The 27,255-nt window shown below is 39.9% G+C and overlaps 2 protein-coding genes across 2 annotated transcripts in view; one reads left to right on the top strand and one right to left on the bottom strand.

Annotated features, from left to right (window-relative positions):
• Window positions 1-16,243, bottom strand: part of cad (carbamoyl-phosphate synthetase 2, aspartate transcarbamylase, and dihydroorotase) — a 32,777-nt gene extending 16,534 nt beyond the window's left edge. The window contains exons 1-18 of the mRNA XM_060882712.1: window positions 15,847-16,243; window positions 13,640-13,779; window positions 13,427-13,556; window positions 13,057-13,199; window positions 12,794-12,935; window positions 12,499-12,670; window positions 10,482-10,667; window positions 10,268-10,377; window positions 9,897-10,039; window positions 9,003-9,134; window positions 3,832-4,065; window positions 3,482-3,703; window positions 3,183-3,371; window positions 2,845-2,969; window positions 2,628-2,761; window positions 1,817-1,929; window positions 1,475-1,725; window positions 1,118-1,364 (exon numbers count right to left, since the gene is read on the bottom strand). Coding sequence (XP_060738695.1) covers window positions 1,118-1,364; window positions 1,475-1,725; window positions 1,817-1,929; window positions 2,628-2,761; window positions 2,845-2,969; window positions 3,183-3,371; window positions 3,482-3,703; window positions 3,832-4,065; window positions 9,003-9,134; window positions 9,897-10,039; window positions 10,268-10,377; window positions 10,482-10,667; window positions 12,499-12,670; window positions 12,794-12,935; window positions 13,057-13,199; window positions 13,427-13,556; window positions 13,640-13,779; window positions 15,847-15,928 — 2,895 coding nt within the window. The 5' untranslated portion in view covers window positions 15,929-16,243. The remainder of the gene's footprint in view (window positions 1-1,117; window positions 1,365-1,474; window positions 1,726-1,816; window positions 1,930-2,627; window positions 2,762-2,844; window positions 2,970-3,182; window positions 3,372-3,481; window positions 3,704-3,831; window positions 4,066-9,002; window positions 9,135-9,896; window positions 10,040-10,267; window positions 10,378-10,481; window positions 10,668-12,498; window positions 12,671-12,793; window positions 12,936-13,056; window positions 13,200-13,426; window positions 13,557-13,639; window positions 13,780-15,846) is intronic.
• A 3,637-nt stretch (window positions 16,244-19,880) lies between these two features.
• Window positions 19,881-27,255, top strand: part of ift172 (intraflagellar transport 172) — a 29,310-nt gene continuing 21,935 nt past the window's right edge. Inside the window, exons 1-16 of the mRNA XM_060883258.1 lie at window positions 19,881-20,039; window positions 20,769-20,912; window positions 21,074-21,186; window positions 21,281-21,320; window positions 21,596-21,661; window positions 21,754-21,833; window positions 21,915-22,002; window positions 22,709-22,923; window positions 23,074-23,197; window positions 23,624-23,719; window positions 23,883-24,044; window positions 24,187-24,240; window positions 24,902-25,005; window positions 25,221-25,306; window positions 26,536-26,648; window positions 26,750-26,917. Coding sequence (XP_060739241.1) covers window positions 20,001-20,039; window positions 20,769-20,912; window positions 21,074-21,186; window positions 21,281-21,320; window positions 21,596-21,661; window positions 21,754-21,833; window positions 21,915-22,002; window positions 22,709-22,923; window positions 23,074-23,197; window positions 23,624-23,719; window positions 23,883-24,044; window positions 24,187-24,240; window positions 24,902-25,005; window positions 25,221-25,306; window positions 26,536-26,648; window positions 26,750-26,917 — 1,692 coding nt within the window. The 5' untranslated portion in view covers window positions 19,881-20,000. The remainder of the gene's footprint in view (window positions 20,040-20,768; window positions 20,913-21,073; window positions 21,187-21,280; window positions 21,321-21,595; window positions 21,662-21,753; window positions 21,834-21,914; window positions 22,003-22,708; window positions 22,924-23,073; window positions 23,198-23,623; window positions 23,720-23,882; window positions 24,045-24,186; window positions 24,241-24,901; window positions 25,006-25,220; window positions 25,307-26,535; window positions 26,649-26,749; window positions 26,918-27,255) is intronic.

Genomic DNA, 27,255 nt, shown 5'->3' with positions numbered 1-27,255 from the left:
ATCCAAATTTGGTGTAAAATGGCAGAAAGGCAGAAATATCTAAAGTGCCGGTGTCTTTATTGTTACCGTATTTTCCGGACTATAAGCCGCAACTTTTTTCCCACGCTTTGAACCTTGCGGCTTAAACAATGACGCGGCTAATATATGGATTTTTCCCGCTTTCAAATTGTTTTTTTTTTTTTCAACATAAAAAAAACATTCTGTGACGTGCTCAGTTTTTTGGCGGCATGAAGCTTTCATTAAGACCAATGAAATTGCCGAACAGATTAAAGGTAGGGTCTCCGATGTTTGAGAATTGCTTCAGAAAACTAAGTCGGGACCACAAACTAAACATCAAAACAAAAATCAAAACAAGGCTTACGATAAGGAAAGAAGTAGAACGCGGTTGTAGCTGCGTCTCTACATTACTACGACAGAAAAGAGGTGTTATTTGTGTAGTAACAGCGTTTAACTCAGGAGTTATTGACTCGGGAAACTCCAATCTGTGAATATGCGCCAACTTCCTGCTCCTTCAGTTCTCTCCAGCGCTGGAAAGTTGATCCTATATTAACACGGTCCTCCTTCTTGCCTTATCGTAAGCCTTTCTACACTTTCTTTCTTTGTTTTTATCCTTTATGTCAATGTTAAATCCGCTTTCTGTTGATGTCACATGCGCACTGAACACTCTCTCCACCCGTATTGACAAGACCCGCCCCTTTCTGCTCATTGGCCTATTTATTTTTGTTAGCCGTGTTTCGTTAAAGCCTGTGTAAAGTTAATTTGTTTCAATGTACCTGTAGGCACCTGTGGCTTATAGACATGTGCGGCTTATTTATGTTCAAAATAATATTTTTTTAAAAATTCAGTGGGTGTGGCTTATATTCAGGTGCGCTCCATAGTCCGGAAATTACGGTAGCTACTTGTGCCCTATAATTCACCTAAAATAATGTGATTAAGAGAAGACTGGTTTTTAAATCCCTGTAGCCTCTCCTGATTAAAGATCAAGAGGAAGTAAAGCAAAATGGAAATGCTTCAGACACACCCCCTTTGGGAGGGGTCAGTGATGCTCAATGTAATGTTCGATACTCGTGCACAGAATTGTATTTCCAGGACACGGTGGTACGTGTAGAAGACTCACCTTTCTGAGCTCTTTAATGCAACCCACGGCACACCAATCGAATTCCACGCTGCTGCCGATGCGGTAGACCCCCGAGCCGATCACCATGACGTGAGGTTCTTCGAAGGTGACGTCGCTTTCCATGCCGTGGTAAGTCAGATAAAGGTAGTTCGTATGAGCAGGCCATTCGGCAGCCACGGTGTCGATCTGCTTAACCATGGGCAAAATCTTCCAGTCATGCCTTAGCTTCCTCACAGCCAGCTCAGTGCTGAAGATCGAACAAATCAACAGGAACGTTAAACGTCTGCGTGATAGAACTGTATCTAGACCACATATACTGTATACGAGAGAGAGTGGAATCTCCTGCATGCTACAAACCTTTGCACAGATAGAGCGATCTGCTTGTCTGAGAAGCCCAACTGCTTTGCTCTTCTCATCACCTCAGGTGGCATTGTGCTTTCGTCCTGATTATACGTTTCCATGAGCTTCTCGTGATCTATGATGTTTTTCATCTTGTGCAGGAACCAGCGGTCAATTTTGGTCAGCTCGTACAGATGATCTATGCTGTAGTTGGCATACATGGCTGCAGCCAGCACGAAGATACGCTTATCTGTGGGAGTCTGAAGCTCCTGATGAAAAGAGAATTTTTAGCAAGTCTATAAAATGTGATAATACAATAATAATAATAATAAAAATAATAATAAAATCATGAACACTAACCTGTTCAGAAACTGGTTTGATGGTATGGTCAAAGCCGGCGCAGTTCTCGTCTACCATCCTGAGAGATTTCTGGAAAGCCTCCTCAAAGCTGCGTCCAATGGCCATCACCTCCCCTGAAAAAATGAACCAGAATTTTGTGGTCTTTGTTCAGATTTTCATGACAATCATGATGCATTTCCATGGATCCATCCAACACTCCATCCATTTATTTACCCATCTACTAAACCAGCAATCCATCCATCCATCAAACACTCAAGCCATCAATTTATCCATCCATCCATACAGCAAACCATCCATCCATCAAGGAAACCATCCATTCATCTTCCCATCCTAAGCCATCAATTTATCCATCCATCCATCCGACTAAACCATCAATCCATGCATCCCACAACACATCCAACCATTCAACTGTTAATCCATCCATCCATCCCTAAACACATCCATCTAAATATTCATCCATGCATCCGACCATGCTTATACAGTACTTTACATACACCTTATACTCTCTATATTGGATATGCTACACACTTCCCACAGGAAGAGAGCAGAAAGCAGGAAGAGTGAAGTGCCTACATTAAAATTCACAGTAAACGTATTATAAAGCCATGGATTATTAAATGATAAGACACTATGCCATGCAGGTCCCTACCAACATGGGGTAAAACTTCTCTCTCTATTTCTGTCCAATTCTTTCCAAAGCCCTTGCTTCAAACTCACAGTCTCACAATGAGAACAAAAAAATCTTAACTGACGAATAAGAAAAACAAATTTAAAAACATTTTAATTGCCCAAAAACACTAAAAACTCTTACCAACACTCTTCATGGAACTGCCAATTTTGGTGCTAACCCTAAGGAACTTGCTGAGATCCCAGCGAGGAACCTTCACCACACAGTAGTCAAGACTTGGCTCAAAGTTTGCCGTTGTGGAGTTGGTCACAGAATTTCTGGAATAAGAAAAACGGTAAGAACGTGATGGTGAAGTGAAAAGCGATAGTAAATTCTGCAGCTTATCTTTCGTAGGACGTACTTGAGGACAGGGAGAGGGATTCCTAAACCAAGCTTAGCTGCGACGTAGGCCAGAGGGTATCCTGTGGCTTTACTAGCCAGGGCGGAGCTCCGCGAGAGACGGGCGTTCACCTCAATGATGTAGTACTGGGAGACAAACAGACAACGCTAGGTCTGAGATATCGTTCTTTCATGTTATTTGGGGAAGGTGGTGGTTTGTGAGCAGTTCTATACAATCTGGCCAGGATTGGAAAAGCAACGTAGGCAAGGCTGAAATATTTTCTCGTAAAATTCGATAAATATTCCATGAAAAGGGAAACGATACTCACTCCTACATATTCAGCTAAAGCTATCATTTACCTGCTCAGATTCTGGGTTGACGGCGTACTGAATGTTGCACTCGCCGACGATTCCCAGGTGCCGGATAACCTTGATGGAGGTGCTTCTCAGCATGTTGTACTCGTAATCGTTCAGCGTCTGACTCGGAGCCACGACTATAGACTCCCCGGTGTGAATTCCGAGAGGGTCGATGTTCTCCATGTTACACACCTAGGTTGCAAAAATAGAAAAGTAAAAAACATGCTGTTAAAATGCTAATAACAAATGCTTTTAACACATTCTTGTGATAATATGCAGAGATCATCAGGGACGTGTACTACCGTGATGCAGTTGTCGTAAGCATCTCGTACGATTTCGTACTCGATTTCTTTCCAACCTTTGAGGGACTTGTCCACCAGGACTTGGGATGTGTGGGCAAAGGCTTGCATGACTAATGCGATCAATTCTTCTTTGTTGTTAGCGAAACCGGAGCCCAGGCCACCGAGCGCAAAGGCAGAGCGGATCAACACCGGATAACCGAGCCTCTCGGCAGCAGCGACTGCCTGCACGTGGGTTAAAAGAAGAAAAGTAAACAATAACAAGACTCAAATCTATACAAAGACAGCAGGAAAAATGACTTTGCAATGTGAGACTGACAGCTCCGTAATGATGACATAAGGGACGAGCAGACCTGTTCCACAGACATCGCCGCCTCGCTTGGTGCAACATGCTCGTTGATCTCCTCCATTTTCTCCACAAAGATCTTCCGGTCTTCAGTCATCTCTATGGAGGCCACTGGGGTTCCCAACACTCTGACATTATACTTCTCCAGAATGCCCTGCTTGGTCAGTTCCACTCCGCAGTTTAGTGCCGTCTGACCTCCGAAAGCCAGAAGCACTCCGTCAGGACGCTCGTTCTTGATCACCTGTTTTAAAGACAGGAGCAGAAATGAAACCATTCCATACTCTGCTCAAGACGTCCTTAAGACATCCTCAAGACATTCTCAAGAATTCCTCAACACTTCAAGATCTCCTTAGCGCTTCCTCAAGATGTCTGTATGACTTCCACACTTCCTCAAAACATTCAAACAAACTTATAATGTAATAATGTTTTTTTTGACCCGGATGGCAGGATTGAGTTAGTTTTAACATTCTGAATGGGGAAAAAAAAAAACTGTAGAGCAGGCATTTGTCTGAACGAGGGATTAAACTGCATGCTTGGCTACTTGTAAAAAAAGTAAAAACTCTTAAACGTCCTCACCAAAACACGTCGTATTTTTAAATACGTTTAAGAGTCTTTACTTTTTTACAAGTAGCCAAGCATGCAGTTTAATCCCTCGTTCAGACAAATGCCTGCCCTACAGTTTTTTTTTCCCCATTCAGAATGTTAAAACTAACTCAATCCCGCCATCCGGGTCAAAAAAAAACATTATTACATTATAAGTTTGTTTGAAATAAAACATGCACCAAACCAAGTGTGCATTCCAGTTTTTTTCTGACAAACATGGCTGCCATCAGGCAATCACCATCAGCCAAGCAGAACCCAGCAGGCATTTCACAGTGTTTGCATTGCACTTGGATCATAAAGCCTGATAGTTCGGTTCATCTGGGGATGTGCTAGTAACCGGTGTAGTCTCACTCAGGTTAACTAAAGTCATGCTCTAAACACACTTTTGCACTTACAAACATTTCTCTGGTGATTTATTTCCACATTTCTGTCAAACAGTTGACAGAAAACTGCAAAAAAAAGGTGACGCACAGAACAATCAGGGCAAACTCGTGAAAAGGGGCGGAGCAACAGAGACATATGAATATGAGTTTAAACATTCATTCATTCAAACACAATTTGTTTAAACATTCATTCATTCATCTTCTACCGCTTATCCGAACTACCTCGGGTCACGGGGAGCCTGTGCCTATCTCAGGCGTCATTGGGCATCAAGGCAGGATACACCCTGGACGGAGTGCCAACCCATCACAGGCAGAGGTGGGTAGTAACGAGTTACATTTACTCCGTTACATTTACTTGAGTAAGTTTTTGAAAAAATTATACTTCTAGGAGTAGTTTTAAATCCCTCTACTTTTTACTTTTACTTGAGTAGATTTGTGAAGAAGAAACTGTACTCTTACTCCGCTACATTAGGCTACAATGAGCTCGTTACTTTTCTTTTTACCTCTTTGGTATTCTACGCATCAATTTTAATGTTTTATTTTGACAGATAGAGAAACTTCCGCTAAGGTTCTACCACGTGACTGTGTTTCACCAATCAAACGTAGTTGTGCAGTCTCGTCACGTTACCATACTCAATCTCAGCGGCGGGACGCGTTAGTTAGGCAAGGCAAGTTTATTTGTATAGCACATTTCATACACAGAGGTCATTCAAAGTGCTTTACATAGAAATTAGAAATATATATATATATATAAATATAAATATAAATATATATATATATATATATATATATATATATATATATATATATATATATATATAAATATAAATATAAATATATATATATATATATATATATATATATATATATATATATATATATATATATATATATATGTATGTGTGTGTGTGTGTAAAAATAAGAGACACACGATAAAATCATAATAAAAACAAAGAACAATTAAAAAAAATAAATGTGATTTTAATAAAAACTAAAAAATATGTTAAAAAGAATAAAACAGGAGTAAAAGTGATTTGGATAAAAAAATGCAGTCAGTGTGAAGCAGCACAGTGCTCATTTAGTAAATGCAGAGTTAAACAGATGTGTTTTTAATCTTGATTTAAAAGTGTCTACTGTTGAAGCACATCTGATCTCTTCTGGAAGCTGATTCCAGCTATAGTCAGGGTTCCCAGTCTTTTTCAGAGATCATTTTCCAGGACATTTCAAATTTAGCAAAAAAAGACAAGGCTCACAGATTCACGGCCTAAAGTAATATGTTCTTCTTTCCAGAAGTCTTAAAAACAACGTACACTTTATGACTATTAGTTAACTATACTTTTAAAGACAATTTATCATGTGAATGAAATTTCAACATTTATAAAATAAAAAGACCGCACATATTAATACCCTTTCCTTTCTCAGGCCAATGCCGTCATGCATGCTTTAGTTTGCTGCACATTCCCCTTGCACATGATATTCAGATTAACAAGGTTAATATAACCTGGTTACCCGTCACCATTTGCTGAAAACATTCGAGCACTTAAACCGTTCCTAGCACCTGAAACCGCCAACACAAGACAGCGTCATCCGTCACAGCGAGATTAAACAGCATAACAAAAAACCCGTCAAAACTCAGTGTCCCTGAACAGAGCGCTTTCTGTTACTAACGTTAATTGTTTCGACCAGTTGTAAACTTTTCTTTAAATGATCAAGAACATTTAAAAATAATAATTTTCCAGGACAACAAGATTTTTTCCAGGACAATTTCTGTTTTCTCTCATTTTCCATGTGCTTTCCAGGACTGGAACATTGGTCATTAATTTTCCAGGATTTCCAGGATGCGTGGGAACCCTGTATAGGTGGCATAATAACTAAATGCTGACGCACCTTGTTTTGAGTGAACCCTCGGTATCTCTAACTGACCTGATCCTAATGATCTGAGTAGTCTGCTTGGTTTATATTCAATTAGCATATCTGTAATGTATTTCGGTCCTAATCCATGAAGTGATTTATAAACGAGTAACAATACTTTAAAATCTATTCTAAATGTAACTGGAAGCCAGTGTAAGGACCTGAGGACTGGAGTGATGTGCTCAGATTTTTTTGGTCCTGGTCAGAATTCTGGCAGCAGCGTTCTGTATGAGCTGCAGCTGTCTAATGGGCTTTAGCAACACAAACATGTCAGAATCAACCGTCGGCAATGCAGACACAAACGAGGAGGAAAACCCGCACCCCTGGCCTCATATTGAAGGCATGTTTACCTTAGTAAAAGTGCGAGAGAGCAGCTACATTATGAGGTGTCTTCTGTGTCTGCCAAAGCAAACGGACATTTCAGCATTCAAAAACTCAACATCTAACTTGAGGAAACATCCTAAATGTTTTTTTTTGTTTGTTTTTTTTGCTATAGATAGGCGCATGTTTGTCTTTTAGGTTACATGTGACAGAGCTCTCAAGTCTTCACCGTGAGACACGCATTTCAGTCAGTTCACACCTTGTATTTCTTACGCTGAGAAGTAAGGGAGAACTTTTCCTGCTACAGTATATACAATTGAATTAAGGGACGAGGCTGAATCAGCTGTTTCGAGTTTTTTTTTATGTGCTCAACTTTACTCAGCGCCGCAAGAGCCGACAAACAGATGACGTCAGACGTGTCGTTTCTTACAGCGCCGAACACGCATATTATTTACCAAATATTATTTAAAGGGATAGTTCACTCAAATTGAAAATTCTGTCATCATTTACTCACTCTCATGTTGTTACAAACCTGTATAAATTTCTTTGTTCTGATGAACATGAAGGAAGATATTTTGAGAAACAAAAACAGCTTTGCAACCAGAAGCTTTAGCTTACCTGAAACTAAGGAAAGTACTAGAGGCTTCCTGAGATTAATTAAAGGAGTAGAGATGTGTTTCATTATTATTGCCCTTTCATCAAGGCATCAAATGTGCAACAATCACAACACAAAAAAAAATGAAATGTGTGTGTGTGTGTGTGTGTGTTTCCTTCTGTTGTTCTGTCACTGGAGACACACACACAGTTTATGAGAATTTATGGGCTGCCTCGTTCTAGTTCTGCCTGGTAAAAAAGTATAAAGGTTTGGAAATTTGTGTTACTTGTGCGTATTTATTTTTTATTTATTATTATTTTATTTATTAAGTACTTGAATTTACCTGAATTATTTTAATTTAAACTATTTTGTAATTTATTAATTTTAATTTATTTTATTGATTGGATGAGCCATAATTTGCCTAAAGATTATTTTGTATTTTTGTCTGTCTGATTGTTGTCTTGTGTTAAAAAATAAATCAGACGTTACTCAGCAGTTACTCAGTACTTGAGTAGTTTTTTCACCAAGTACTTTTTTACTCTTATTCAAGTAATTATTTGGATGTCTACTTTTTACTTTTACTTGAGTCATATTATTCTGAAGTAACAGTACTTTTACTTGAGTACAATTTTAGGCTACTCTACCCACCTCTGATCGCAGGGCACACACTCCTTCACACACACACTCACACACTACGGACAATTTTCCAGAGATGCCAATCAACCTACCATGCATGTCTTTGGACCGGGGGAGGAAACTGGAGTACCCAGAGGAAACCCCCGAGGCACGGGGAGAACATGCAAACTCCACACACACAAGGCGGAGGCGGGAATCGAACCCCCAACCCTGGAGGTGTGAGGCGAACGTGCTAACCACTAAGCCACCGTGCCCCCCAGTTTAAACAATTTTAGCTAATTTAAAAAAAAACAAAAGCCTTATTATATAATAACAACAATACCATCGAGCATCAGTTAAAGTGTAAATAATAATAATTATCTGCATGATAAACATGGCTACCATTGGCCAATCAGCTTTCAGCACATGCTTCACAGGGTTGACTTTAATCTATAATAATAAATTATTGAAGGTCTATTTTCCTGACACTTTCTTTACATTCTACCAGCAGCCTAATCAACTACACATGTATGTGATTTTGTTTTTTTCCCTTTAATAAACCAGTCACATGAGTCAATCACATTGGCTCATGTGACTGACAGGACAGGACATTGGCTCATGTGACTGACAGGAACGTTTCGTTTTGAAGGGGAAAACGTTTGAATACTACCTTATCTACGGTAAAGCCTATCACTAAGGCTGGGAAAAAACAAACAAACAGCTAAATTGTTTGTTCGTTGATTTCTTTACCTGTGTGACGTAGTCTGCGGTGATGGGAAGGAAGTACACTTTGTCAGCGAGGCCTTTGGAGGTTTGCACTGTGGCGATGTTAGGGTTGATGAGAATAGTCTGGATGTTCTCTTCTTTCAGAGCTTTAATTGCCTTAAAGAAATGAAATAAAAAGCACCAGAAAGATGGTGATACCTTCAGAACAAAAGCTATTCTAACGATCATTTAAGCCGCGTTCACACTGCAAGTCTTAATGCTCAATTCGGACATTTTGCTCAGATCTGATTTTTTTGTTTGGCTGTTCACATTACCTTTTAAAATGTGGCCTATATCAGATACCAGTGTGAACTGTTTGCTGTTTCGAAACTGACCCGCATGCGCAAACGAACAATAACAATGACGTCACACGCAGCACGCCGTTGCGCTAAAGTTGGCGAGGTTATGGATGAAGTAAGCATTTTCGCTTTTCTTTCTAAATGTTTGTGTAATGGCAGCACAGAGACGCAGTGTTTTGAAAATTTTCGGACGTCGAGGGCAACTTTTGATTATTTGATCCATTTCGTAGGCGTAGTCACGTTTGTGTGTGTACTCGCCGGCACATAATTGTGACGAATGTTGATGTAGATTGACGTAAAAGTCGCATCAAATCCGCCTCGGTTGTTCACACTGCGGCCACATTGGAAAAAATCAGATTTGGGTCTGATTCAGGACCACATATGGAAGTGGTCTGAATCTGATTTGATCTGGGCTAGATTTGAGTGTTCACACTACTCCTGAAGAAGTCTGACCTGGTCACTTGACCCCAAAAAAATCAGATTTGGGCCACTTTTACTTGCAGTGTGAACGTGGCCTTAGTAATCTAGGAAAACGATATCTGCGAAACTGTTCTCCAGAACCGTTCGTTTACTGACTTACCTGAGAGCCAGAATAATCAAATTCTCCAGCCTGACCAATAGAGAGTCCTCCAGATCCCAGAATGAGCACTTTGCGGGGACGTACAAAGTCCTCAGGTTTTGGAGATCCAGGGAAGGTGAGATGTTCAGTCAGCCTCTCCTTTACTATACAAACGAGAGAAGGTCCGTTAGTGATGGATACGTCTTCACAAAGCGACAAGAATGACATCAGATTTTGTAAGATATTAGTTTGTAGTTCCAAATGTACAGTTTAATTTTCTGAAATGTCATGAATTATCAATACATAAAGGACTCTCTTGTTATGACATTATTCTGTCAGGCCTTGGAGTTGCACAGCTTTGTTTGATTAACCCACGTCTGCGGAAACCTCACCTGGCTTTCCAACTTTGTTTTCTTTGGCATCACGGACGACATCCAGAAAAACATCGAAAAGGCTCACAAGGTCAGTGGGTCCAGCCATATGCTCAGGATGGAACTGTACGCTGCAATACATATATATATACAAATATAAATAAACAAACAAACACGCTGATGATGCTACTCCCAAAGAACAAGTCGAGTGTGTTTACTCTTATGGATTCAGTACCTGAAAAGAGGTTTAGAGTTGTGCACAATGCCCTCGTTAGTGTGGTCATTGGCGTTGGTAAAGAGAACGTCCCAGTCATCCGGAAGGCTCAGAGGATCCACTGCAAAGCCGTGGTTCTGAGATGTGATGAAGCAACGTTCCGTGCCTTTATGTATGCAAGGCTGGTTATGGCCACGGTTCCCGTATCTACAGCGCACAGAAGACGATATATTAGTGGTCTAAAAAAAACTTTTCGTTTTCTGTATTCGTTTAGGGCTCCAGATATCTGTATACGGATTTAAAGCTGAAGTTGGTGTAGCTTTTAACCTGAGACAAGGTTTTTTATGTTCATGTTTATTTTATCTTGTATAAACATGAACCCTACCGAAACAGATCACGGGTTGAAATATAAAACATAAAAAAACCCTTAAGTAGGTCCAGCGTATTTAATGGATTACCAGATGCTATAATGAGGAATAGAGATAACCAATCAGAATCATGCATTTACTCAGTTCTATCTGAAAGACAGCTTTCTCAGCATGAGAATAACAAGGTTACAGGGCCATGAAATGCTGCATGTTAGAAAAAATGTCGTCATAATGTTCTATGATACATAAGATCGCTAATGATCGCTAATGATTGTTGAGTTCTGTATAATCTGATATAATATATTAGACAAAGTTAGCTGCTCATATGATGGGGGGGGCGGTCAGACACAAAAAAAAAATAAATAAAAAATTGTCACACTGGCAAAAATTTCCACAGCAAGGGAAAGCGAGGCATCTGTACTGGCCTTGAGAATGAACCCGAACAACAACAGCAATCTGTCCTAGAAATACCAGCAGTGTGGTATCTCGCTAAAACTGCAGAACTCAGCACAAATAGCAATTTCATTCAACAACACAAAGCTCCCGTGGGAACAAAGACACTCAGCCTGGGAAATATCGAGCCGTGAGTAATCGATGTTGAGGCTTGTTGTGATCGTTTAAGCAGATGTATTCAATCACCTGTGATGACTTATTAGCTGATTCTGTTTAAGCAATAAACGTGGACGATCTGTCCATCTATCAAACGTTTACCAAAGTAGCTGAGTGAATGAGCTGGCAGTTCGATTTTTACACACAAACCATTCCGTTCTATTGATAGTGTTGGTGATTAAAACAAAAGAAAAAGCAAAATATATCTGCGAATTATCAGGTTTCATGCACTTATATATAGGATTATTATACTATTTAGTACACTAAATACTACACTATTACTAAATAATATACTATTTACTACACGATTTAGCATTCATGTACACATTTGAACTGGGAATGGAACAAGAGAGTTCAGTAATGATATTCCAATGCATTTGGTAAAATACAGCATCTTAACACGCGATTAAAAATCGCCGACTTAGTAAACCTGGTATCATTTAACCATATGCTTTACAGTATGAAGCATATATTTATTAGCATATATGCTCGACAGTATGCTGCACTAAATACAAAGACAGTGATTTTAGGACAAATTCTTTAGTAGTTATACGCACAAGCACAGATTTTTCATTTCATGACCAGCAGGTGGCACTGTTGTGAAACTGCTCATGTTCCCTCAGGTCACAGTTATTATAAGACCCGCCAAGTTTGGGGTCATACACCAAAGTGTTGCTGAGATATAACCATATGTTCATTTGAGCATTTTCACCATCATAATATCTTTCCATGACATTTCCTCTGTGTTGTCTGTGAAATGTGGCACGAAAAAGGAGTGAAATAAAATGGATTGAAATGGATTTCATGGGTTATGGCCCTTTATGTACATTTTTTGGTCACATTAACACCACCGTGTGGCCGACTGGGACGGGATTCGGTGTCCTTGTAGGCCACTGGAGTGCGGTCAAACCTCTGAGTTTCATGTATCCAAGACTTGTATTGAATTTCAGTGCAGACAACCACCACCACCACCACCACCTCCACCAACAACAAGTCAATACAACACAATAACAGCAGCTTCTCACCACTTCATGCTTGATCCCCTAACTTTATAAACTTACTTCATTTTGTACGTCTTGGCACCAATAACCAACGACAGCAGCTGATGACCCAAACAAATTCCAAAGACAGGTTTGGGTTTTTCCACACAGACAATCTTTTTCAGATTTTCTATAGTCTCCTTGCAGTGGCTGGGGTCACCGGGACCGTTACTAATAAACAGTCCGTCGAAGTCTGGAGAGAAACCGAAAGACAGCAAAGACAAAGCAGGTTTAGCTAAATGCTAAGAGTACTAGATTTGCTAGCAGTTGATCAGAGCCGAGTTATTAATTTCGTCCGATTGATTCTGTCGCTCACCGTCGGCATTTAGAGGGTAATCCCATGGCACCACAGTGACCTGTGCACCTCTCTCACACAAGCAGCGGATCTGATTGTACTTAATACCGCAGTCCACTGTGAGGATCCTGACATTGCCATCCGGATTGAAAAGCCTGGGTTCCTACAGAAACCAAGCATACACACATTTCTGTAATAAGCCTAGAAAGAGAGACTCAAATACCAAGTATACCATTTCAACTCTACAGTACATGGCATCCAAGAGTAATACATTCAGAACTTACTCTCATAGACACTTCTTTCACCAAGTTCTGAGTATCAGGATCGTCAAAAGGAACGCTGTCTTCTGGTGTTCCTTCCATCACCAGTTTCCCGAGCATCGTTCCCTTTTCCCGGATCTTTTTGGTCAAAGCGCGAGTGTCGACTCCTGGTTGTTTTTTTTCCACAAAAATGGTGTTGCTTTTAAATGAGCACTTAAAGTTAAACATCACTCTATTAGAAACATTTCAAGTGAAGAACCAAAAAAATCATAGATGGATCAATCTTGGAGTTTGAGGTAAGCAAACGTTTGGCCATCAAGATATCATGCCATGATTACAGTCCATGAAAATATAGCTCAGGAATATAGAACAACAGTCAAAAATAGTGTCTTACCCTGTAGACCAGGGATCCTATGCTCTTTTAGCCACTCATCAAGAGACTTGTTGGAGTTCCAGTGGCTGGGATTCTGAGAAACTTCCCCAACTATTAGAGCAGCAGCATGGATCCTGGCAGATTCAAACCACTGAAATTGCACATGGAGGAACATCAAGGAACTCGTTAAAAGGTACATCTAAAGTCATTCGATGTAGAGAAAGCCAGCGCTACCTTGCTGAGGCCAAATTCACCATCAACATCACTGGGTACACCGTAGTTCCCAATCAGAGGGTAGGTTAAAGTCAGTATCTGAGCTTTGTATGAAGGATCGGTCAGAGCCTCTGGATAGCCCACCATTCCTGTCTGGAAAACTGAAGATAGCAGAATGTAAGTAGCTTTGTTTAATGACACAATCACAGCTTTTGTATACAGAAAGATCTGCGTCCCAAATGACGTGCTACACGTTTACACTACGCACTATGTATAGTACTCTAGCATCTAGTGCATGAGTGTGAAAAGGGTTGTTGTCTTCTATTCAGTCTGAACAAAATACTCACACTATTTAGACTACACAAAGGAGCGGCATAGAGCGCAAGTGACGGTCATAGCTACACAATGCTGACAAAATTAATGGGATTTCACTGTTTAAAAAAATATCAAGAATTGCATAACAGTGACCAGGATAAACTCCACTGATACTTTATTCTGGAAATAACAAGGATCATGTCACATCGTGTGTCATGCGTGTGTAGAAAATCTCGCTTACTACCAACAATTTGGCTGACTGGACCTTTGACTACAGTTTTGTAATGAGACAAAAGATAACCAAGAAATCAGCAAAGTTTGACATTGATTAGCGCCACTCACTGAGTGCAAAGGAACCTTTGATCTGCAAACTTTACAAAAGCTTGGACCATCAAGATCTCACACCAGGTTATAGATCATTGGTTGAATAGAGATCAGCAAAAAATTTTATTTCAGTTTTTAAATTTCTCATTTCTTCTACAAGTATGCGTTTAGAGGATCCTGCAAAGGAACCAGCTGCAAATGACACTCATAGGAGTCTCAAAGGGAACTCTTTAATCTTTCTAGACATTTTTTTTAATGACCTCTTAGACAGAGTTCAAACCACAACCCCTCCAAGTTGTGGATGACGTCATTCACAATAAAAAATTCTAAAAAAATAAAAATAAAAAAAAATTCTAAAAAAAAAAAAAAAAAACCCTATAAAAATTATCAGAGCATCCTCATAGAAGTGTCTGAAGACACATGCAGAAACACTTTGTGAAGCAGGTTATTATTTTTTCATTTATACACACAATCTACAGCATTATCGCTAAAGCAACCATGACTTATACGCTGCTCCTGTGACGTCTCTAACAACCCATGAAGAGCTTTTTCATCATTTCCACCCAAACGCATCATACAGCATACAGAAGGAGCCAAAATTTCTGGCTCCTTTACTCAGACTTGAGTATGTCTTGTTCAGTCAAGCTTTAGGTTAATAGCTTTTCTCTTAAAAGTTAAAAGGTGGAGCTGTAGAAGGTTTTTCAGCATAAATAGTTTCGATAAACTCTCAGTTTGGATGCTTGTGTACCGGGTTTTATGTCCCAGGTATCCTAATGCTTGTGGAACCTCCTGAGATTCACAGCAAACTAGAATGCAAATCTGACGGAAGGTATAAATACAGATAGTGCATCTAATACGTACAGAACCGTTTCTGTTACGAGATACGTCACGAAGATGAGAGAGAGGAGAAGCATGCAATCAAATCAAATTCTTGTGCAGATCACATCATACTAAACCAAAAGGCTAAAACTGGAGAAAGGTTCAGTGTTGGGGAATAAATAGTCTAGATATTGGACTAGTAATTATTACATTACGCCTATCAAGAATTGAAATTCTGACTAGTAATAAGAAACATGAAACAAAAGTCTATAACTAGACTATAACTATAGTCCATAACTATAACTAACTTAAATGAATAAGAGTTTTTTGGGTGAACCTACTGATGGACACACTGGAGTTCATTTCAGTCTGGAAAGCTGCCCATGTCAGTTGTTAATCTCAGCTCTAAGTAAGAACTTCCTACAGTGTGTCTGATGCCACTTAAGGCCCTTAAACCCTCAACTGCTCAGTCGTAAAAATTGTAGGTCACTCTGGATAAAGGTGTCTGCTAAATGCCAGGATGTAAATATAAAATGATGGACGTGGAGCCCTAAGCAGGGGGTAAATCAGGATCTGAACCATGTCTCTAGTCCAGGAGAGAAAGTCTGAAGTGTCTAAGCATGAAATTGACACACACGTGGAAGACAAAGAGCTTACCTAAGGTTATTAAGAGCGCTGCTTCAATCTCAGACCGTAAACAAGACACCAAACGCATGTAGGATTTAAGCAGGTACTCGGTTAGCAGGTTAAGTTCTAACTAAATGACTCACCAACTTCACCACACACTGAAACATTGGCACCGAAAACACGGCCTTTAAACCTGCTCCCGTCCTCGAGGATCAGAGCTGCCATCGGGATCCACGTGTTTAAGCCCAAATGATGAAAAAAAATCACTGGATTCTAGTGGATCGAGATCTTCCTTCCGATGATGAGGATGATGACGATGATGATGATGTTTCTTCCAGGTCGAAGATGGAACCACGTGGAAACCACTTTCAGAGCAGTAATGGCTACTAGTGGCTTTCTCTGCAACTCACAGACACACACGTGTTCTTACACAGAAGCCGTGCTGGTCTGTCACGTGCTGGTCTTCGTGTTTACACGACGTACCGCTGTAAGTGATGGAAGTTTACGCCGCTTTGCCCGAAAGCCACAAGTATAGCTCGGCTACTAGCAGAAAGCCGGACCTGCGTAGCGCTGGTGGGCGGAGCTACACATAGTGGGCGGAGACCGGCGTGTGACGCATTAAAGGAAGTGGATCAAAGTAAGACTACAACTTGTATAACTCGTGCGTGTAAAGTGTCTTCTGTATTGACGTGACAAGATAATTACAGCGCTGTCAAGTGTCACGCATTGAGAGTGACAGTCACTCATTTGGGTCTTTCGTATTTTCTGCGTATTTCTCACGCAGAAAAACTTTTTGACTATTTATCATATATTTAATATGCCACAGCACACAAAATGTATCAGTCCGCACCGCTGTCTCTATGGAAACAGAATCAAGCGCGTCTCCCCTAGGGTTCTTAGTCGACCGGTCACTTATCAGCCAATCAAAAAAGAGGCTACACAATAGCCAATCAGAAAATAGCACTATCTGGGTAAGCTTTAACGCATCAACCAATGAAAAAAAAACATATTCATTAGAGAGGGTATTTTCGATGGTCGGTTTTAACAAAATCTCAACACGAAACAGCTTGTCTCTGGACGGGACATTGTCCTCAATCATGACCCTAATAATGTCTGGGCTTCAGCCGAACTGTTTTAAATGTGAGCAACATTACAAATGATAAAGATCCAAAAAGGCAACAAACACTTACAATAAACACCACCAGTCATAATCTCTCTCTCTCTCTCTCTCTCTCTCTCTCTCTCTCTCACACACACACACACACACACACACATTAATAAATGGAAATTGAACAAATACTTTGTATTTGATTAAATTGTGGTCAGTGATTCTTACCAAACACAACAACTTCCCCGTTGTTGTGTTTATTTGTTGGTTCGGGAGGGGGATGTCACTCTTGCCTGTCTTCAAGAGCCCTGTAATTATCAGGTCCCTCCAAGCTCTCATTCAGTTCGTCCGTATAATATAATATAATTAATATAATATAATATATATTTTTTATCAGTCACTTTTTTATTTTTTTTAGCTATGACACTGTATATCATTATTTACTGATAAGAAATGTGAGATGAAAATAGAAAAACTATATTTAAATAATAATATTTTTCAATAGATAATTTTATATATATATATATATATACGTATATACGTGTATACATATATATATATAAATATATACGTGTATATATATATATATATATATATATATATATATATATATAAAATTATCTATTGAAAAATATCATTTGAAAATAGAAAAACTATATTTAAATAATATTTTTCAATAGATAATTTTATATATATATATTTATATATATGTATACACGTATATACAGTACATACATACATATATATATTATCAGTTCCATTTTTTAAAAAACTGATTTTAACCTAATCAGCTTTTCTGGAAACGTAAACAAGCTGAGGCACGTCAACTGATTCAAGTTTGTTAAACCAGATTTGCAAAAAAATCCCAGGACATAGCATGGAGTTTCTTCTTCTTTTTTTTATTTTAGCTATGACACTATATCATTATTTACTGAGAAGAAATGTGAGATAAAAAATAGAAAAACTATATTTAAATAATATTTTTAATAGATAATTTTAATATAATATAATAAAATATATATATAATTTATCAGTCACATTTTTAAACTGATTTTAACCTAATCAGCTTTTCTGGAAACGTAAACAAGCTGAGGCACGTCAACTGATTCAAGTTGTTAAACCAGATTTGTGAGAAATCCCAGGATGTAGCATGGAGTTTCTTATTTTCTTTTAGCTATGACACTGTATATCATTATTTACTGAGAAGAAATGTGAGATAAAAATAGAAAAACTACATTCAAATAATATATTTTTAATAATTTTTGAACGCTTGAAAAAAAACAATAACAATTGTCATCATTGTCAAATCATGACAGAACAACAACAGTCAAGCAAAGCAAAGTCATCGTTCTTATTGCTTTTAAATTTGTATATGATTCAACAGATTCCAAAATACATTTTCATTTCAAGTTTAAATTTCAAAAAAAGAGGTTTGCATTTAGAAAATTTACATTTACGGGTATGATATTTAGCTTACAGGAAAATAAGATTTATGAAATAGGTATCACCTTTTTTTCACATTCATGAAAACCAAAAATCACATTAGGATTTGCACAACATTTTATAAAATCAAGAATGTCACACCAATATGATGTTGTGTAAGAGCAGTTCCAGAATAAATGTAAAGAGGTTCCAGGGTTTTCTAAACAGAAAGAACAATTGGTATTGATATCATTCTTAAGTCTTTTTAGAGAGCACTTATCCGGGTAAAATCTATGAATCGACTCAACGTCTCTCATTTTGTTAGTAATGTATTTGTGAGGTACATTTGTGATGACCACACTTTCTTCCAGGGAATATCACTTACAAATCCATTCCAATAAGAGATTACATAAGGCACAGAAATAGACTCCATCTGAACAAAACTCAAATTTTCTTATTGTTTTTTTTTTAGATGATGAAAGGCACTGTTTATCAGACCAAATGTTTAAATATTGCTACAGTGGAAGAAATAACAGTAGTTCATCATTGCAATCCAAGTTATTGTAATTTCACCCCAGGAACTCATTAGAAGGAAAAATAATAATAATTTCTTCCATATTCTTAAATACTGATACTAGGTATGTCTTTAGACATCGACTGAAGCCTGTCAGTGATTTCGGGCATCTAGGTTGAAGTTGATTTTATTTCCTACAGTAGACACCAGATCAGAGAAAAGTCTTGATGCGTATTGTACGTTCCTTGTGCCCCTGATAGATGGTGGGATTAGTCAAGCGCCACTGGAGGATCAGTTTGAGCATTGGTGGTGCGCTGGTCTGCTTGTGGCTTTGTAGGTAAACAACTACAGGAAGCCAGTGGACAGAGCATTTCGATGGAGTTTTGTGGGAAATGACAATAATAACTTCATTAACTCCATCAGCATTTAGGGATAATTGTGTGAGCTTTCATGTAGGGATGTAAGCTCATGAGCAAGGTCAAGATAAACTGACAAAACAACCTGTGAAATAAGCAAGAATTAGGAGCAATATAACAATTATGTGTGCTCAAAAAGATCTACAAGAAAAATGTCAGATATTAGCAGCACGACACTGTTTTATGGCACTATTGTTTGTATAAATGAAATGAAAGACACATGCACACACACACACACACTCACACAGACACACACACACACTCACACAAACACACACACATACACACCCACACACACACCCACACACAGACCCACCCACACACACACACACACCCACCCACACACCCACACCCACTCACACACACACACCCACACACACACACACTAGACTAAATATTTCCTCACTACGTACATTCATTCATTCATTTTCTACCGCTTATCCGAACTACCTCGGGTCACGGGGAGCCTGTGCCTATCTCAGGCGTCATCGGGCATCAAGGCAGGATACACCCTAGACGGAGTGCCAACCCATCGCAGGGCACACACACTAGACTAAATATTTCCTCACTACGTACATTTAAAGTACATTCACCATCCCGGGTGATGGCGGTAGCAAACTACAACTGTTCATGCACCGCCAATACGAGTAGGCGAAAAAGAAAAAGCTTCGTTTGCGTGATTACGTCATGACGACGTTCTCGCCTTGACGACGGTAACCAGGGCATCACTGATGTGCCTCAGGAAAACTCTGTTACTACCAACAGAGACAAAATAAAATACGTTCAACGATCCTGTAAGAACGTTTGTGAGTCAGCGACATCTTGTTACAACAAACCATGCAGCTGAAGCATTTGAAGACGCTGCTTGCTCCACAGGTAAATAGATTAAAACGGTGATATAACGGTGAGCTCAGCTGAGTCTCTGTAAACAAACTGAGGAGCTTCTGTGTGCTTCTGAAAACAACAACACTGTAAAACAGAACCGTGATTACGAACCGAACATTATTTAACTGTTAGCTTTAAGGTTATCGCTCGTATCTCTGTATCATGTTGAGTGTTGTTAAAGAAGTTGCTGTTTGTTTACTCTACGTTCCGTGGCCGCCATATTGATATGACGTCACTCGAAAATAGGAATTTCAAGGAGGTGTTTTCTTTTAGGCTTTTCCCAGTTTCTAGCATAGTGATTTATTTGGTTTATTATTATTTTCACTCACTCATTTTCTACCGCTTATCCGAACTACCTCGGGTCACGGGGAGCCTGTGCCTATCTCAGGCGTCATTGGGCATCAAGGCAGGATACACCCTGGATGAAGTGCCAACCCATCACAGGGCACACACACACACTCTGATTCACTCACGCAATCATACACTACGGACAATTTTCCAGAGATGCCAATCAACCTACCATGCATGTCTTTGGACCGGGGGAGGAAACCGGAGTACCCGGAGGAAACCCCTGAGGCACGGGGAGAACATGCAAACTCCACACACACAAGGCAGAGGTGGGAATCGAACCCCCAGCCCTGGAGGTGTGAGGCGAACGTGTTAACCACTAAGCCACCGTGACCCCTAATTAGTATTTTACTTTATTTTATTTTTTTCAAGGATGGAGCTGCAAAGGTTACGTGCATGGCGTGGGCCCCGAATAACGGCAAGTTTGCTGTCTGTACCGTCGATCGAGTGGTTTTGCTCTATGATGAACAGGGAGAGAGAAGGGACAAGTTCTCAACAAAACCTGCAGACTCTAAAGTAAGCCCAGTGTCGTGTAGCTATCCTGTGTGATCAAAAGTATGTGCACCCCTGATGATATGTCAGGGTGTGACTGCAATAATACAAAAGGGAACAAAAAGAAATGATAGTGATTTGATGATGATGATTTTATATACATATATAATATTCTTTTATTTCAGTATGGGAAGAAACACTACATGGTCAAAGCTATGGCATTTTCTCCAGACTCCACAAAAATTGCTATTGCTCAAACCGACAACATTGTTTTTGTGTACAAAATCGGAGGAGAATGGTAAGGTCAATTACGAGAGATCAGAATTAACGTCGAATACATCATGTGTTTAACCCGAGCTTCTGTTTTTTTTTTGTTTTTTTGTGTGTGCCAGGGGAGATAAAAAAGTTATTTGCAACAAATTTGTGCAGACGGTAAGTAATTTGTTTGTAGTCATGGCCAAAAGTGTTGGCGCTTTTATTATTTAAATTAATATAATTTAATTTAAAAGTTGTAAAATTAGCTTTTTTCTCTGCTTTTTTGTGTTGTTCTAATACATTCAAAGGAAATAAACATGTGTAGAGCAAAACATGTGTAACTGCAATGTACCTTTCTGTGAGAAATACTTCATTTTCTGGAAAAAAAATCAAGGGTGTCAACACTTTTGGCCATGAGCCATTCTAACCTGATGTCTTCTTTTATAATGCAGAGCGCTGTAATGTGTCTGCTCTGGCCAGCAGACAGTTCTATAGTGTTTGGACTGGCAGAGGGGAAGGTAAGTGTCGGTTTACCTACTGATTTCGTTTTTAATCATCGGTATTCATGAATAATGACGAATAATAATAATGAATATTGATGTTGACACAGATTCGAGTGGCCAACACAAAAAACAACAAATCGTCTAGTATCTATGCAACAGAGTCCTACGTAGTGTCATTAACCTCAAAGTAAGTTCATGCTTTTATTTATACAGAATGCTGTAAATATTGCATGTGAGCCTTTAGCTTTAAAGTTTTGGTTTATTTTAGCATCTCTGGGAAAGGAATCCTGTCAGGACATGCAGATGGGACAGTTGTGCGCTATTTCTTTGACGATGAAGGCTCAGGGGAATCTCAGGTATTATACGCTGGATTGGATGGAGCAATTAAAGGTAGGGTCTCCGATTTTTGAAAGCCAATGTTGACATATAAAATCACCAAAACAAACACGCCCCTAACCCAAATGGGTCCCACCCCTGTATTGATAGCTCCGCCCACACATACATACGTAACCCAGGCAACTAATGGAAAGAAATGTGTCTTTATCATAGCTGAAGGGAAGAACAATACGATTGCAGATAAACAAACAAGCAAAAATGACACACAACCGTAATCATGCAAAGGACAGCATATTAGTTCTGTGAAACAAAACAAAACCAACGTTACTCACCTATCGAGAAGGAAAAAAGCGCCTCGGCGTCTTAAGTAAAGTTGGCCGCATATTCACAGATTTTAGTTTCCGTAGTCAATAACTCCTGGGTTGAACGCTGTTCTTGCCTTATCGTAAGCCTTTCTTCGCTTTCTTTCTTTGTTTTTATACTCCATGTCAATGTTAAATCCGCTTTCTGCTAATGTCACACATGCGCACTGAACACTCTCTCCACCGCATATTCACAAGACACGCCCCTTTCTGCTCATTGGTTACACGTTTGTTTTTATTTTTGTTTAGTTTTCGGCCCGACTCAGTTTTCTGAAGCATTTCTCAAAAATCGGAGACCCCACCTTTAAATGAACTAAACTGTTGCACTTATAGCATTCACTGAAATAGTTACAATTCATTTCAGGGAAAATTGCTGACTCATCCGTGTCCGCCGTATGCTCTGGCGTGGGGAAGCAGCAGCATCATCGTCGCTGGGTGTGATAAGAAGATCGTGGTCTATGGGAAAGAAGGACACGTCCTTCAGACGTTTGACTACAGCCGCGATCGCTTGGAGAAGGAGTTCACGGTTGCATCGACAAGCCCCAGTGGGCAATCAGTGGTGTTGGGTAGTTATGACAGGTCAGTGTGGTGCTCCAAAGGTGGATGATTCTAATAGTCAATTTTTTGGTATTATATGTGTATCTTCTTTTGTGTATCTACTTAAGTATATCAACATCTTCTTTGCATTTAAGCAACATTTCAGCACTCTGCATATTTCTGTTCCTTCAGATTGAGGATTTTCAACTGGAACCCTCGAAGAGGTGCTTGGGATGAAGCTGCTCCTAAAGAAATTCCTAATATATATACCATCACAGCTCTGGCCTGGAAAAAAGATGGATCGCGACTCTGCGTGGTTAGTATCACATACAAGCTAGTCAGTAAAAGACAGCCTAAAGAAATTTAATTGATCTTTTATTTCATTTTAGTATGACCATAACAGCTTACAATTTCTCCACAGGAGACTTGATTCAGGTTGATATTTCTCTTTGGGATCAGATGTAGCATTTATTTTTTAGACCTCATTCCTTGTTCACGTGTTTTGGCAAAGTGGCAAAGAGTTTTGCCTGTGAGATGGCAATCATTTACCCATCACTACATCCACCAAAACTTTATCGCAAGCAATAAAAAAAATTATCGCAAGCAATAAAAGACGCGACGTGTGAAATGGTCAGGCATTCTGGAACTTTAAAAGTGGTTTATTGAGCATGGAACCTGCACTTATTAAAGATACTCGTTACATGTTCATGTGACTTTTTATGGATTCATGTCTGATCTTTAGGGCACTCTGTGCGGAGGAGTGGAGCAGTTTGACTGCTGCCTTCGTAGGAGCATCTACAAGAACAAATTTGAGATGACTTACGTTGGATTGAGCCAGGTAAGAGTTCTGTTAACTGAAAGAACTTAAAGTTCTGGAAAGCAAACTCAAATGTATTAAACCCAACGTCTTCTAGCCAATCCTACTAAAATTTCCCAGTGGAAGGTTCTCAGATGACAACCTTTTTTTTTTCTTCCCCTTCTCATCCTTTCCTCTGTTATAGGTGATCGTGAAGAACCTTTCCACTGGCACACGAGTGGTGCTCAAGTCTCATTACGGCTACGAGTTTGACGAGGTGAAAATCATGGGGAAGGATCGCTACTTGGTGGCCCACACCTCTGACACCCTTCTGCTGGGGGATCTGGTCTCCAATAAATTGAGCGAGGTAAGAAAATGGTTTGTATTGCTTTTGAGATCCTAGAGATCTTGCACGCAATGTCAGGGTGTTCCAATACTTTTGGAGACTGAATTTACAGCTCGTGAGTGAGTAAATCTGAATGACCAGTGTCTTCTGAACCCTTTCACAGGTGGTGTGGCAGGGCTCTGGAGGAAATGAGAAGTTCTTCTTTGAAAACGAGACCGTACGTTTTCCTTTTTCTATAATAACGCTAACATTAATATATTTTCTTTACACATGCTGCTTTTTACAGTTTCTCACACTCAGCATATCGTCGCTGTCGGGCGCAAACCTCGTATGTCCAAATTTGGTTAATTTCATATTTTTTCACATATCGATGCTATTGGTCAGTCCCCACATGGGTCTGTTATTTTTATAAGTTATTAACCAATCTAAAGTCTTGAAAATAGCTTGAGCGCAAATCTCATAACTCCATTGGACACATCAACTGTCCACCTCTTCCTCACTCCGCCGGACAAATTCGCGTCATATTTCTCCTTAATAAGAGTCGCAACGAATCAACACGTCTTCTGAGGTAAATTTCTTCAAAACACTGGGCTCAAAGAAAAAAAAATCTTGACCCCCGCTAGTTCTGGTGCTCATCTGAGGACAGGAATTTAGTGCAAGACAATCCACTGCAACGCGGACTAAACCCTGTGCACTGCAGATAAGGTACGGCGTTTTTTTCATTTCCTGAAAAATAACGGTTTTGGAGATACGAGGATTCCGCCTGACAGCGACGATATGTAATTCCTCAAAATTTCCTGTAACAGTTACTGTAACATCTGTAGGAGAATCGTTGTATGGAGCATTATAATAAACACCCACTGTTTGTTTTGGAGCAGGTGTGTATGATATTCAATGCAGGAGAACTGACCTTGGTGGAGTATGGCAAGAATGACATCTTAGGATCTGTTCGCACTGAATTTATGAACCCCCACCTCATCAGGTAAAAAGGAGCTATGGTTGATATCCTGTACCATGCTATTTAATACCAGTCATTTAGATTCAAGATTCAAAAGATTTATTTGCAGTTAGTACACAAACACAGTACGGGTGCATGGGAATCTTGAAATAAAATAAAATAAGCACTTAGGTTTGCTGCCTGACTGGAGAGCCTGCCCAGGCTAACAACATTGTGTGTGTGTGTGTGTGTGTGTGTAGTGTCCGTCTGAATGAAAGAAAACAGAGAGGAGTGGACGATAACAAGAAGTTAGCCTACCTAATCGACCTCAAAACCATCGCCATAGGTGAGTTCCAACAAGACACGAGCAATTACATTTACGCCACTTGCCCAATGCAGAGCAACTTACATTTTTATACAACTGAGCATTTGAGGGTTAAGAGCTGTAATCAATGACCCAGCATTGGACAAATGGTGGACCTGGGATTTGATCTCACGACCTTCCGATCGGCCGTCCTACGTCTTGTCCACTAAGCTTCCACATCCCAACTGGGACACACTTCTACTACTTCTTAATCCATGCAGAATTTTCAGCTGTTGTTACTAAATCACACGGCATTTATAACGCTCGGTACATCCTTCAGCACAATTCACAGCACCGCAACGCTTAAGAGTCGATCATTCAGGAGAAAGAGCTGTTAACACAAACTCATACATACTCATACTTGCTATCCTAATTGAAATCCCCACTGCTTTTAGATTTTTAAAGTCTCCTTTGAGGGGGCACGGTGGCTTAGTGGTTAGCACGTTTGCCTCACACCTCCAGGGTCGGGGTTCGATTCCCGCCTCCACCTTGTGTGTGTGGAGTTTGCATGTTCTCCCCGTGCCTCGGGGGTTTCCTCCGGGTACTCCGGTTTCCTCCCCCGGTCCAAAGACATGCATGGTAGGTTGATTGGCATCTCTGGAAAATTGTCCCTAGTGTGTGAGTGCGTGAGTGGGTGAGGGTGTGTGTGTGCCCTGCGGTGGGTTGGCGCTCCGTCCAGGGTGTATCCTGCCTTGATGCCCGATGACGCCTGAGATAGGCACAGGCTCCCCGTGACCCGAGGAAGTTCGGATAAGCAGTAGAAGATGAATGAATGAATGAATGAAGTCTCCTTTGATCCTAAGCTCTGTGGCTGCTGTGGTGTTTGGAAAGCGTTCATTGGAACGTGGTTTACTTGTTATTTAAGAACAATGGTTGGTGAAAGTCAGAAATGACTACAATACTTTCTAATCATGAGATAATTCAAGCTTCTCTGGCTCTTTGAGACATTTATTATGTCTTGTATTGTCCACATATCTTTGGAAGAACTCTCGGAAAGATGTGCGCTCGAGCCACCAGTGTACGTCTTTGTCAACACTGCTGCTCCTTCTACCAATAGGAAGAGTATTAGGGAACATTTAGTGAAATAAATTTGAAGCAGTAGGGAAAGGAAAGTCATGTTTGCACAGAACATCTTGAATAGTTTCTTCATCCAAAATCAGTTATAATTCCTTGAAAGAATGCGAAGAGTCTTGTGTGTCTTCTCCGTTTAGTGGACTTGGCTCTCGGGTGTAACCTTGGGACTGTTAGCCATGACCTGATGATTGACTGGCTGGAGCTAAACGAGACGGGACACAAGCTGCTCTTCCGGGACAAGAAGTTACGGGTACAGAAGACATTTGTAGTGGAGTAAAAGATTAAATAAAGTGATCTGGGTTATGAAATGGTTAGAGTTTATTACCTCTTTTTTTACTTGTGTCTTTTCAGCTGAACCTGTTCGACATCGAGGGCGGAGTGAAAACCACCGTCCTGAGCTTCTGCTCCTATGTGCAGTGGGTTCCAGGCAGCGACGTGGTGGTGGCTCAGAACCGCAGCAACCTGTGTGTGTGGTACAACATCGATAGTCCAGAAAAAGTCACCATGCTCCCTCTGAAGGTGGGTAGGACTGTTTTGGACAGTTCAGCTGAGGGACATTTACTGTTACACCACAAGACTAAAGACATTTTTCATAACTCCACACAGAGCTCATTCCACAATAAGAGCTAAGAGATTTTATTTACTAGATCAGATGTTTAGCTTAGACGGGATCAGATGATCTGGCACTTTGTTAGAGCAGAAAAGCAGTACCAGAGGTCTACACAGAAACTCTCACTCAAATGCTTAATCCAGACTTTTTGAAGCTCATCTGGTCCAGGAGAATTTCAGCTGTATCATCGTTGTTATCTTATCCCTGCCTGTGCAGTCCATGATCCAAGGGATGCGAGACGCCATGT

This window comes from Tachysurus vachellii, chromosome 12, assembly GCF_030014155.1.
Source record: "Tachysurus vachellii isolate PV-2020 chromosome 12, HZAU_Pvac_v1, whole genome shotgun sequence".
Taxonomy (NCBI): domain Eukaryota; kingdom Metazoa; phylum Chordata; class Actinopteri; order Siluriformes; family Bagridae; genus Tachysurus; species Tachysurus vachellii.
Note: the sequence above shows the minus strand (reverse complement) of the source record. Positions and strands in the feature narration are given on the sequence as shown.